The sequence below is a fragment of the Parasteatoda tepidariorum genome, chromosome 10 (assembly GCF_982258835.1).
Source record: "Parasteatoda tepidariorum strain Cologne lab strain chromosome 10, Ptep-v5.0, whole genome shotgun sequence".
Taxonomy (NCBI): Eukaryota; Metazoa; Arthropoda; class Arachnida; order Araneae; family Theridiidae; genus Parasteatoda; species Parasteatoda tepidariorum.
In genome coordinates this window covers 104,293,011-104,306,028 of record NC_141764.1, presented here as the reverse complement: position 1 = coordinate 104,306,028, position 13,018 = coordinate 104,293,011, and the positions used below count along the sequence as shown (strand labels likewise).

At 33.4% G+C, this 13,018-nt stretch overlaps 1 protein-coding gene across 2 annotated transcripts in view; it reads left to right on the top strand.

Annotated features, from left to right (window-relative positions):
* The window catches only part of LOC107446561 (small conductance calcium-activated potassium channel protein), a 60,171-nt gene extending 48,221 nt beyond the window's left edge, over positions 1-11,950 (top strand). For both annotated transcript variants that reach the window (XM_043049274.3, XM_016061243.4), the window contains 2 exons: positions 10,730-10,799; positions 11,533-11,950. In XM_043049274.3, coding sequence (XP_042905208.1) covers positions 10,730-10,799; positions 11,533-11,826 — 364 coding nt within the window. In that variant the 3' untranslated portion in view covers positions 11,827-11,950. The remainder of the gene's footprint in view (positions 1-10,729; positions 10,800-11,532) is intronic.
* Positions 11,951-13,018: the final 1,068 nt, after the last annotated feature.

The window sequence follows — 13,018 nt, the reverse complement described above, 5'->3', positions numbered from 1 at the left end:
TATTTTGAGGGTCAAGAATCAGAAGGTTAAGAATCCTCGAGAGGGTCGAAATTATCGATTCAGAGAAAATACTTTAGTTTATTCGGAGAAAGTGTGTTTGATTTCGTAACTTTAACAATAAGCACTCATTAATTAGCGTATTTGAAAGTACCCCTTATGAAGTGTGGCTCTTGTTCATGATAATCCGATTATTAGAACAAAACTTATTCAAGGTTAGAAAGTCTTCCTTTGTTCGAGGAGGGTTAACTCTGATGGCTTCTCGAACTTCTCTTTCTTTGGAAATATTCCGTTGACGACATTTTAGTAAAACCTTCTGTGCATTTACTATAAAGTTTTTTTTCGCGTTATACTTGACTTGTTATTTGATTTGAAGTGATATTTTTGATGTTCTTCATGATTAAATATGTCCTTTGAGAGTTTGGGTACGCTCTATGGTAGACTGTCAAAGTGTTTTGAAACCACAGTGATCGATCCAAAGATAGCTTTAACATATTGTTTCGGGTCGCATTCGATTCGACGATAATCACTTCATCGACAGGCCGTTTTATCGATTCGATATATATTTCGTCGACAGGGTCGTTTCGTCTACTGGTTCTTTTCATCGACAAGGTCATTTCGTCGACAGGGTTGTTTCGTCTACAGATCATTTTATCGACAGGGCTGCTGTTACGCTGACAAGTCATTTCGTCGACAGGATCGTTTCGATGACTGGTCAGTTCGTCGATAGAGTCATTTCGTCGACAAAGGGTCGTCTCGTTAACAGCGATGTATCATTGACTAGTCATTTCTTCGGTAGGGTCATTTCATCGTCATGCGTAATTTTGAAACTATTTTTAGTGTTTGTTAGGTTGCGCGTTAATTGTTTTTCTTCGTAATTTAATGCATTTTTGTATGTCGAAATTTTTAAAACTTAGTCTAAAGCGAAATCAGTATCATATGTTGCAATTGCCCGAGAAGAAGCATTTAAAAAAAATTTAAATTGCCTACTATTTTTTTTGTATATCACGTTGCAGAAATGAAACCCTTGTACATTTGGATTTCAAGTTGCATTTTAAAAATATTTATTTCTGAGTTTGATTGTTTAGATTTAATTTTTGCACCATATTTTTATAGATTTGCATGATAAAGACAATTTTAGTAACGACTTTGGTTGATTCTTGATATAGCAAGTAAAGAAAGATATAAACAAAGTCACTGAATTAATGAATCAACGAAACATTCAATCCGATATCATTGGATACTGAAATAACTTTAGAACTGAAAATTGTATTTTTAATTTTTTTTCTTTCTTTCATACATCGACAGTTATTTGGGGAGCGTTTAACGGAGACCGGAGTATGTATCAACTAGGACTGGGCTTTATACCGATGTAAGACAATATATCGATTTAACTCCAACATCGTAATACCGATTTATCCATTTCATCTTCAACAAAATTCCAGAGTGAGCATTTCGACTCTACTAAATCGATTTATTCATGAGAGCAAACGCTAAATCGCCGTTGCTCTCTCCGATGCAGTGAAACACCGGTTTAATCATTGCGAGAATGTACAGAACAGAGTCCAATCTGCCGTAGCATAAGGGAAAGATTCAAGGCCAACTATCAACTCATTCTCCCGGTAACACGTGCATTCAACTTCTTTGGCTATTTGCCAAAATCACATCTGGTGCAGGGGTTGGTATAGTTAAATCGGAATGGGCTATTGAATCTCTTCATTCAAAACTAATTCACTAGGTTATATCGATATTTGGCAGTTGAAAAAGAAACTCCGATATAGCAGGGATCGGTGCAGTTGAATCTCCTCATTCAGATTTCAAGTTTATATCGATATTTGCGGAGGATTTTTTGCCACCAAGTGAATGTGATTGTCTTCTCTTTAGAATTCCGATTTTAGGATATCTTGCTCGTGCAGGAGGGAAAATTCCCATCTTCAATTTTACATATCCTGATTTCTGAAATAGGTGTTATATTTTTTCTCTTTTGCATTGAGAATTTTGTTTTTAAACTAATCATTTCAAACTATTTAAAAAAATTTCTTACAAATATAGCGTTAAAAAATTAATATTTCTCAAATATTATATATAAAATCCTTATTAAAAATATTTATTATATAATTGAGAGATTTATCTTTTATGGCACATGAATTACGGGGTAATTTTTGTATCGTTCGCTACCTGCTTGCTCGCACTAACTGAAAACGCCAAATAAAATTGGTGTTTTGATTTACTTAAAATAAATTGTTAAAAAATATTTAGTGACTTGCCCGGAAGGAGTTAACGAGTTTCACCTTTCGAATTAAACTCTTCCTGTGATGTTTTTGTTTATTATCATTTTGCAGTGTCTCGCGTGTGTAATACTCGTATAAAATTTAGAGATTTGTCTTTTTTAAGGCACATGCATTAAGGAGTTTCTTTCCGTAATATCTTTAAATATCTTACCGGGGTTTCTTTCAGCGTGTATGTTACATTAATTCTTTCGGTCCCGTTCGGTTTCTGTTTGCTCGCGCTAACTGAAGTCGCTAAATAAAATTGGTGTTTTGTTTTAATTGGAATAAATTGTAAAAAAACGTTTAGGAAATTTACTAATTTTATCTTTCTTAACTGCCTTTTTTTGTGATCTTTTTATTTATTATTATTCTTTTTCGTTAATTTCTCGCGTGTTTTTTATAAATGTTGGGAGATTTATCTTTTTGTTTGGAAATAGGCCCATAATGCATGCGCAGTTAAAAGATTTCACCTTTCGAATAAGACGTGTATCGTGATGTTTTTTTTTTTTTTTTTTTTAATTTATTATTATTATTTGTAGTTTCTCGCGTGCATAATATTAAGTTTAGAGATTTATCTTTTTAAGGCACGTGCATTACGGGTCTATTTTCGTATTGTTCGGTACCTGTTTTCTTGCGTCAACTGAAATTGCAGTTTTGTTTTACTTGGAATCATTGTAAAAAAATATTAAAAGGGGAAGTTAACGAGTTTTAACTTTCAAATTAGCCTTTTTTTTGTGGTGTAGTTTTTATTTAGTTTCTTGCGTGCTGCTGCCGGAAGTCACCGATGCTTAGCGATTACTTTGGAGCTGATATGGAAAATCTTACCTTAAACGTATTTTACTAAAAAATTAAATTTGGAATAAAAGGAAATTGCATCTTATTACTGGTATACTTCTTTTTTGTCATTGCCGGGAAGTGGGGGGGTGAATCTATCACTAAATCTGTTCACTTCATTAAATTTTAAATTCTGTGTCCCAAACACATAATTGCTGTTTTGGTAACTAGAGAAAATTGCACCCTCCTTTTTCAGAAAAAATCATTTAGTTGAAACAAACAGATAGCAATGAACATAAGTAAAAAAAAAATAAAAATGTTTATATTTTTGTGAAAATACATGCTATTTCTGTTGAAATTCACCCAAACTTTTTTATCAAAGCTATAACATGTTGTAGAAGTTAAAAATATTTACAGTTTTTGATTATACTGGTTGTTCAAAAATATTTTTTTCATTTTTTTCGTCGTTGGCGATGCTGAATACTAAATAAAATCTTTATTATTATTATTAAAATTACTTTGGAAATAATAAAAAGTCTGAATACCATTTAAAATTCTCCAGCACTATATTCCTGATACTTTTAAAAATTGTCCACTTACTACAAATTATAAATAGTAATACACTTCATAAAATCAAGTAAGATAGTTTGATTCATTGCTTAGAAAAAAAATATGAATTTCAAATTTTGAATATATATTATATAGTATTGCTATTACAGCACACTATGTAGACAAATATTGGAACTTAAAATCCCCTTGCCTCAGTTGTCCGCATTTTGATGTAAATCATACATCTGACTATATAAATGAGGTATTAAAAGAGCAATTATTAGATTGGGATATAAACATATAAGAGATCAACTGTTGTACGACAGACAATGGCTCAAATACACTGGTTATCATAAATTAAGGAAAATTCACAAAAATCGCGATAACTCAAGAAATTACACATGGAATTTTATGAAACTTACCCACAATATACAACACATAGTAAGGTATTAAACAACATAAAAAGAAATTATCAGACATTAATAGTAGTATAGAAATTAGCACATGTATAAAATAAACAAATTGGAAGTATCGGTTTGCAATAGAAAAAGTACCTTTAATATGGAATATGATTGCCTCTAGAAGCAATACAGCACAAACAGCGATGTGTGATGCTTTCAATTATGCGGTCTATCAGTTCAATAGGAAGTGAGAGCCATTGCTCTTGTAAAGCAGTTGCAAGCGTGGCAAGGGTCTGAGGGGGCGGATTGATGGCAGATACACGCCTCCCTAGAGCATCCCAAACGTGCTCGATAGGATTCAAGTCCGGGGATCGAGCTGGCCACTCCATGCGAGTAATTGTTTCCTGTTGAAGATAATCATCAACAATGCGAGCTCTGTGTGGTCTTGCATTATCGTCCTGTAACAGGAAGCAATCACCAATTGCCCCAGCATATGGGCGCACATAAGCATCAAGGATGTTGTCTCGATAAACCTGAGCATTCACGGTTCCCCTTGGAAAGACATGGAGGTATGTGCGCCCTCCTAAGGATATGCCTCCCCAAACACAGACACTGCCTCTTCCGTATGCATCTCTTTCACGGATGTTTGATGGATGATAACGGGTCCCAGGTTCTCTCCATATCAAATAACGTCTACTGTCACTTTCTAGACTAAACCTGGACTCATCCGTAAAGAGAACAGGCCTCCATTGATCTGACGTCCAGTGGACATGTTGTCGGGCCCACTGCAAACGGTCTCTCCTATGGCGTGATGTGAGCGGCACGCAAATGGCTGGTCGTCTCGCATACAGACCACCTTCGTGGAGCCTTCTGCGCACAGTTGACGTTGACACCAACCTTCCGGTGGCTGCAGCAAGAGAGGATCTAAGATGTGTCGGAGTAGCGGTTCTATTCCTGCGTGCACTTAATGTCAAATATCGGTCATCGGCACTGGTCGTAACAGTTGGCCGTCCTTGACTGAACCTCCTAGATGCCGAATCTGTGGTTTGAAATTGCCTCCAAAGTCTATGAACCACAGATGGACTCACATTTAGCCATCTGGCCACTTCTGATTGACTCTGCCCTGCCTCTAGTCTCCCGATGGCTCTCCATCGTAGTTCTTCAGGCAAATGATGCCTAGAGGTCATTATTACGAATTGGCTATCTCAGATTTTGAATGTCGCAATCACAGTAAAATTTGTGTGCTTTCTCTCAAACTTGGACTTTTATGCTCCAGGCAGATGACGTAAGCCGAGTGCAGCGCCACTAATTTGCATATTGCAATTTTACTCAGCTACTCTTAGTGGACAACATATGCAAATTTTGCACGGTTTGGCTTACTTTTGAAAGAGTTATCGCTATTTTTGTGATTTTTCCTTAATTTATGATAACCAGTGTATTTTGAAAGCGATTTCTGCATTAAACATACAACATATGCCCTGCTTCGGACACAGCATAAATATAGGTGTGAATAGAGCTTTGCAAAACTCACTACTGCAAAAAGCAGTAGTTAGGGTGAAGAAGCTGCAAAACACTATTGCCCATAGTTGGAAGATGTCGAGAGACTTTAAAAATGCTCAAGAACTGTTGCAGATAGAAGTGAGAAAGCTGCCAAGTGCATGTCCCACACGTTGGTGGAGCACCTCAAAATAGTGCATAAGGTTTTTAGAAAACCAGTTGCCATTGTGCAAGTTATTAAAAGACTATCCAGCAAAAAAAACACCTAATGCTGGAGGGAAATGAAGTCACTGCTCTGGAAGATTTTGTCAATGCCACAATTTTTATTAATTGTGTTTTTACAATAATAAAATTGAAAGGATTTCGATGTTGCAGTTTTATTTTATAGTGAAACATTTAAAAATATTACTTCTTTTAAAAATTCATTCATATATTATGTTATTTCTTATTTTGTATTTGCAAAAGAAAAAGGTAAACAATATTCTCCAATACCTTTAGTGAAAAGTTACAGAATAAAATTAGTAAATTGTAGTATTTAAATAAGCTTTTGAATATCTGCAAAAAATTATTCATAATCAGAACAACTTGGTCAAAATTTCTGTGAACTAGGAGTTGACTGTAAGTGAGTTAAGAAAAAAACAATACATTTGAATAAAGGAAGGGGTACTGTGGATTTATTTCTTAGTTTTGTCGTTTAGATTGTTAAATCGATATAACCTAATATCGTGATATAAAAGGGTTGATTATATCGATTTAAGAAATTTCTATATCGTCCAGCCCTAGTATCAACTTCAGCTTCTTTTTTTAACACTTCAAATTATAATGAAGCAAAGCTCATATATGAGCTAGGGAGAGCATTGCGAAGCATAATGAGTCATTTTGACAACGAGGTCGTTTGGTCAAAATTTCATTTCGTCTACTGGGTAATTTTGTCGATTCGGTCACTTCGTCGACTATGTCGTTTCTTGGACAAATCATTTCGCCCACTTGTTGAAGGAAGAAAAAAGAGAAAGGGATAAGAAAATATGGATGAAACATCAGATCTGCGTAAACATTAAGCAAGTGATTCAATTTACTAATAAGAAAAAATAAAAGTTTTGCAAAATCTTTAATTTTTTGCAGACCAGTAGGAGATTATAACTATTTTACTATTTAATTGTGTCAACATATCAGTGACGAATCGTTAATGCATTGATTAGAACCTGGGTGCCTTATTTCATTTTATATATTATGTTATTACATAATTTTTTAGAATTTCGATTTTCTTGAGATCTCTTGATAGATTTAAACTGTAAATATGACAGAAACTAAAGCATTCATGAAATCACGATTTTAAAAAGAAGTTTCATAAGTGAACAATGCTTTTCATTTTTTAAATGTGTTGCTAAATTTATCAGTATGAAATCTTTTGTTATCAGTATGAAATTCCCACTCACCCCAATCAAAAAAACAGTCGTCTATTTGTCACTTTAGTATATTTTAATCACTTTTAATTCTCGTGATATCTTATTTGATTTGATTCTAAATATCATTTGATTGTCAACGTCACACTACTAGAGCCACAATAAGTTGTTGACCGCGATCAAAGAATCATGCTTAGGACTGGTGTGAGGACAATCCTTGCTCTATTGCAATTTCGATATTAAAAAAGCAAATGTTGGAACATTAACCGATCTCGGTAAAGCTCTCCCCAACTAACTGTCAATTTATTTGGAAAAAAAAACGAATTTAAAAAGCGATTTTTAGTTTGAAAATTATTTCAAAATCAAGTAGTATCGAATTTAATATTTGTTAAAAAGAAAAATTACCGAAAAAGGAAAAGGCAAAATAAATAAAGTTTAAGAATCATTAAACCATATTCTCCAGAATTTGATCAAGATTGCAGTTAACAGTCTTAAAATGTGAACCGTCAGAAAAAAAAACTTATTTTCATAAAGAGGTGCGAACGATTTACTTAATTTAAAAAAAAAACTTTTTACGCGCGGAACCTTTCCTGGAAATATCATTTTTAAGAATTTATTCAAACTGTGTTTCGTACTTTTTAAAACAGTGGTATAGCTTCAATCTGTTCTTGAGATCAGGAGGTATCCTTTCCCTCCCCCATCTCATATGCAAAAAAGAAATAATTTTTTTTTTTTAAATTTAAACTAATTAATTTATTGTAACAAATTCACTACATTTTTGTATCCTGCGTATATATTACTTGATAAAAAAATAATCAATTTTCCTTCTATGTTTTCCTTAACTTTAATTAATGTAAAATTAGATGGTCAAAAAGAACTTGATCGGGGAATGATTTATTTTTACCTTATCTTGTTTCGAGCAGAACCATTCAAAAAGGAACGAAACGTTGATTTACAATGATTTTAATTAATCGTGAAAAGAGCTACAATGTTTGAAAATTAAATTTATTGTAAAAAAATTAGTTAAATAGGAAAAGAAAAACAAACTTAAGAATTCAGGAACGAACTTAATAAGGCAGGATGTGTGCGCCATTGTTCGATTTTCTAATTATGCATATATTATACATTGTTAAAAAAAAATTTTTTTTTTGAAGGTAAAGTGCCTTGACCCGACACTCTAATATTTTTCCTAATGTACCCTAATCTTTTGATCTTATAATAATAACTGAATAAAAATTAGTTTCCTTGTTTTGATCGTCATCTTAGTTCTTTTTTTTTTCATTGCAAAAGCACTTGACTTTACATCATTGGCCCCCATGCATCGAAGATGCATGAGATTGGAGCATATAAAGCAAAAACTGAACCATTGAACATTACAAGAACAATATAATAACAAGAACAATAAATACTTGCAAAACGTGAACTACTTAAACATGAACAAGAATCAGTCGCTGGATACCAATTGCATCAACTCCCTAGCTCGCCAATATCGACTGAATAAATCTTCTTCATTTAATGAAGAACAACTGAGCAAATGATCTTTGTCCAGCTCAAAGTTCTGGTTGCACAAAGTGCACATAGAATGCCAAATATATACCAATTCTGTATAGATGTTTAGCAAGGCAGTCATGTCCAGTCTCTAGACGGAACGCCGCCACTGCAGTGGATCTAGGGGAGTTTGGAATTTTATATCTGGAATTTCTATGATTATATCTGGGAGGTCATTGATGTAGACATTTAAAAGACTTGTACTTGTCACACCTCCCTGCTGTAGACCACAATGAATTTGTTTGTAACCAGAGATTTCCGTTCCGTAGCGAACTGCACAAAATCTTTGAGAAATATTATTTTTAATCCATTGGAACATTTTGTCATCGACACCAAGGATTTTTAACTTATAAAGCAATTTATTCCTCCAAATGCGATCGTATGCAGCTTTAAAGTCGACAATAACTGCCGTTGAAGTCTCGCTTCGATCCAAACTACCCTTGATTGCTTGTGATAGTCTTATAACTTGTTGATTAGTTGACTGATGTATTCGAAACCCACTCTGGGTATCTGTTAAAAGATCATGATGTTTTAAGTAGAAAACCAGTCTCTCGTTAACCATTCTCTCTGTTATCTTGGCTATAATAGAGTTTAGTGATATTGGTCTGTAACTCTCTGAACAATAAAGCGGTTTACCTTTCTTAGCTATTGGGATAATAATAGATTTTCGCCAAGCAGCTGGAACATGAGAATTCCAGGAAAAGTTGAAAAATGTCAAAAGGGTATTTAAGGCCTCTGCACCCAAATGTTTAGTAAATTCTGCATGAATGTTGTCAGGGCTTTCTCGGACTTTTTGCCTCTAGATAGCGTAATTCATTTCACGAATAGAAAATTCCATGCAAAAAATATCTTCACTAACTGAACTTATACGGCTGATTAATCTCTTCAAAGTTCCCTCACTTCTTTTCATCTCTATAGTTCTTTTTTGTTTGAATGCATAAAATTTAGTAAAGTAATTTTTCAATTTTGTTCCAGAAATCTTTTTATCGGTTGTCATTTGTCTACTACCAAGTAAAATTGGTTCTTTTCTTCGCTCTTGGTACTTATTCGTTAGATTTGACATAAATTTATAAAGTTTTTGACCATCTTTTTTATAGTCGATAGTGGTAGTAAAATCACTCCATGCACTTTGTTTCGATTCATTGATCTTCGACTTCAAATCTCTCGCCAAATCGCTCTCCAAGTGCCGATATCCTCCGCTGTACCTGTTGTTTCAGCAAGGGTTCTTGCTTGATCTCGTTTCTTTTTCAAGTTTCTCATTCCAAAATGGTCTGTACCTGTCCAATTTTGTACGTGGAATAGTTTTATGTGCTGTCTCTAAGATTAAATTACAAATTTTTTGATTTTCTTTATGCAGCGAAATTCTGTCTTTAAAAATATCGTCCTTTTTAAGCTTGTTCTCCAAAATATTCCGGAACTCCAGCCAATTTGCCTTTTTAAAATTCCAAGAAAGCCTAGCTTTATTTCCTTTCTTAAAGTATTTATTTTGATGTACCTGGAGGGTAGTCAGTATAACTCGATGTCCAAAATCCGGATCCTCCAGTACATCTCTTTGAACCCATTGGGCAATATAAGAGGATTCTAAGACTACATCTGGGTTTGATAAAGTTCCATTATAGTGCATATATGAAGGACAATCAGAGCCTTGATACACAAGTTCGATTCGATGAGTGTCTATAAAACTCTCTAATTCTTTACCAGCAAAATTCTCATCTCTATACCCTACTAAGAGTGTGTGGGCGTTAAAGTCACCCATAATGATTGTCCTTTTTGAAATATTTAAAACATCGAAATTTGGTTTATTACCTGGTGGGCTATATAGTGAATAAATTTTAAAATAATTTTCGTTTTTCCAACAATATATTTCAACAATTTCAGTCTTATCTTGCGTGTTTCCCATTTGTTTTAAGACAGTAAAATTCGATGTTATTGTGGACTTGATTCCCACCAGGATTCCACTTGCAACTTGTCTACTCTTTTCCAGACAAAATAGATTATATCCCTTAAACTTAAGTTTTTGCAAAGTTTCGGTAGTGACATTAGCCTCTACTAGGGAGAAGATATCGACATTCCTATCGCGACAAATAGTCTCAAGTTCAGCCTTCATTGCCTGTGACAACCCACCTGAATTCCAGTGTAAAACACATAACGTCTCCATAAAAATCAAGCAACCCTTTTTATTCTTATCATCTGAAATGAGACAAAATTTTCATAACCACTTTTAAACTGCGAATGCCTCATGAGGTTTGGTTAATTTGTTTGATATTTATAGAAAATATCTTCATTTTAGGCTTCGAAAAGTGAAGTTGGAACAGAGGAAACTAATGGATAACGCCAATACCATATCAGACATGGCAAAAGTGAGTAAATGAATCTTTAACATTCAGTTTTTAATTAATGGCACAAAAAAAGATCTTCTAGCAGTTTCAAGACAAACATGAACGATGATTAGTCTAGAAACTACTAAACTCTTTGTATATAAAGTAGACGTCTCAAGGCTTCATGATTTTCCCACTCTCCTCATCTTTTCCCCTTTCGTTCACATCATTAATTAAAAGGCAAAATTTTTGTTGCGTCAGTATACATTTCATAACTGTTGAAAACTACGGTTAGGTCATGGATAGCCGAATTGACTTCTTTGGACTGTTTCGTTCCATTTATCGCGGTTATGCTGAATTTGTTCTTATATTTGTCGTTGGAATTTGTTCCCTTGTCGTCTGAGTTGTATTCGAAAATAAAAGCACAGCACTGCTTTTGAATTTTTATTGGGTTTTAACTTAAAACTAATTTTTTCCAATCCAACAAAATAAAATGTTTTCACAAAGGAAAGCTTAACTATGTCTGTTTTCTTGACAGGTAACGAGAAATTTCAGTGTCGACAAAATGAAAGTATTATTATTGATAATCGATATTCTACTAATTAAGTGCATCAGTAGTTCTGTTCTCTATTTCATTATGTGTATTAGTGCTGTTTATGTATGACTGTTTACTGTTGTGATTATATACTGTTTACGTATCAGTACTATTTATGGATTATAATCGTCAAAATCATGAGTACATAAATTATTTCAGGCTTATTTTTGTCTTTTTTAGACCTCCAACAGCATTTATGAGGTTGTAAGTGACCTAAGTCAGCGCCAACTCTCTCTGGAGGATCGTCTTCAGAGTGCAACGGAACGCATCATAGCCATTCAGGAGACGCTGGACACTCTTCCAGACCTCATCATGTGCAGAATCCAGGCAATTCGAAAACCGAGTTATCATCATCCAGGCACGGGTCCTTCCTGGGCAAGCATATCATCTGTCAATTTGCCAACACCACAGAGGCGAACCAGCACCTTAGGATTACCAACCAATGTTCCGCGATCAGGTTCTGCGAACAATTAAGAGAATCGAATACTATAACAACGAGTATATGTTGGTGTTCCTTTTTTGTTTCATCAACTTTGAATATTTTGTTTCGAATTCGTTTTTCTTCAAAGAATGCAATTTTTTTAAAATCGAGACTAAAGAGTAAGAGCATTTCATTTGTTACATATGGAACATTTTAAAACCAGATCAGTCCGATTTCAGGATTATTAAGAGGCCGTCCACAAATTATGTGAGGCTGAAAGGTGAGGGAAAGATTTATGACAAGAGAAAGAGTTTAAAGAGAGAAAGTTTAGAGTTGGATTAAAATAAAAAAATATTTAATTAAAATTTAATAAAAAATATTTAATAAATATTAAATATTAAAAATACTTAATTTAAATATTTTTACATTCATTTTTTTAAATATTTTTTTTTTACATTTGTTTTAAAATGATGACAATTCTGTTTTCTTCCTAGGATTTTGTTTTGTTGTCTCGTTGGGTTTTTTTTTTATCGAAAACATCTGATACTGATTAAGGTTTAAATTAGTCCTAGTTAATAGTTTAAAACTAAAAGGAAATTTCAAGTATTTTTACTTTTAAGAAAATGTCGGGTAGATCAATTTTCTAAAATTTGAACAGTTTAAAGAGAAAGTCTTAACGAAATAATGCAAATTTTATTTAGAACTCCAACATAATACTGTTTTCAATTGCCCTTTTATAATAATATTTTATTACTGTTTTTTATTGTAAATCTTTTTCTTACTTCTTACAAAATAAGTAAACATCAATGCACGTATTTTGATTGCGTTTATTTTAATTATAAGTCATTGTTATTGTTATGGTCCATTAAAACATTTGGTTAAAGTTTAAAAATAAAATCTGAGATATAATCTAGTTGGAGAGAGGTGGACATGGGACTAAAGAGAATAACGTTTTTTATTGATTAGTCTCTTTGAGATCTCGTAAATTCACAATAACACTTCCGTGTGTAGATCCCTCTGGGAATATAGACTTTTACGGGGCAAAAATAACTTTTCTTTACTCTCTTTACTTAGTACTTTTATTAGCGTATTTTATTTTACGAATTTCAACTGAAGGTGATAACGTACAATAAATGATACAGTGTTGTACCTCTTTTAATATTAACTTTTGATCTCTATAGTGTCAATTAATCAGTGTAATGCACGAAAAAAAAAAAGAATGTCTTCGTTGGGCTAATGTAGGCA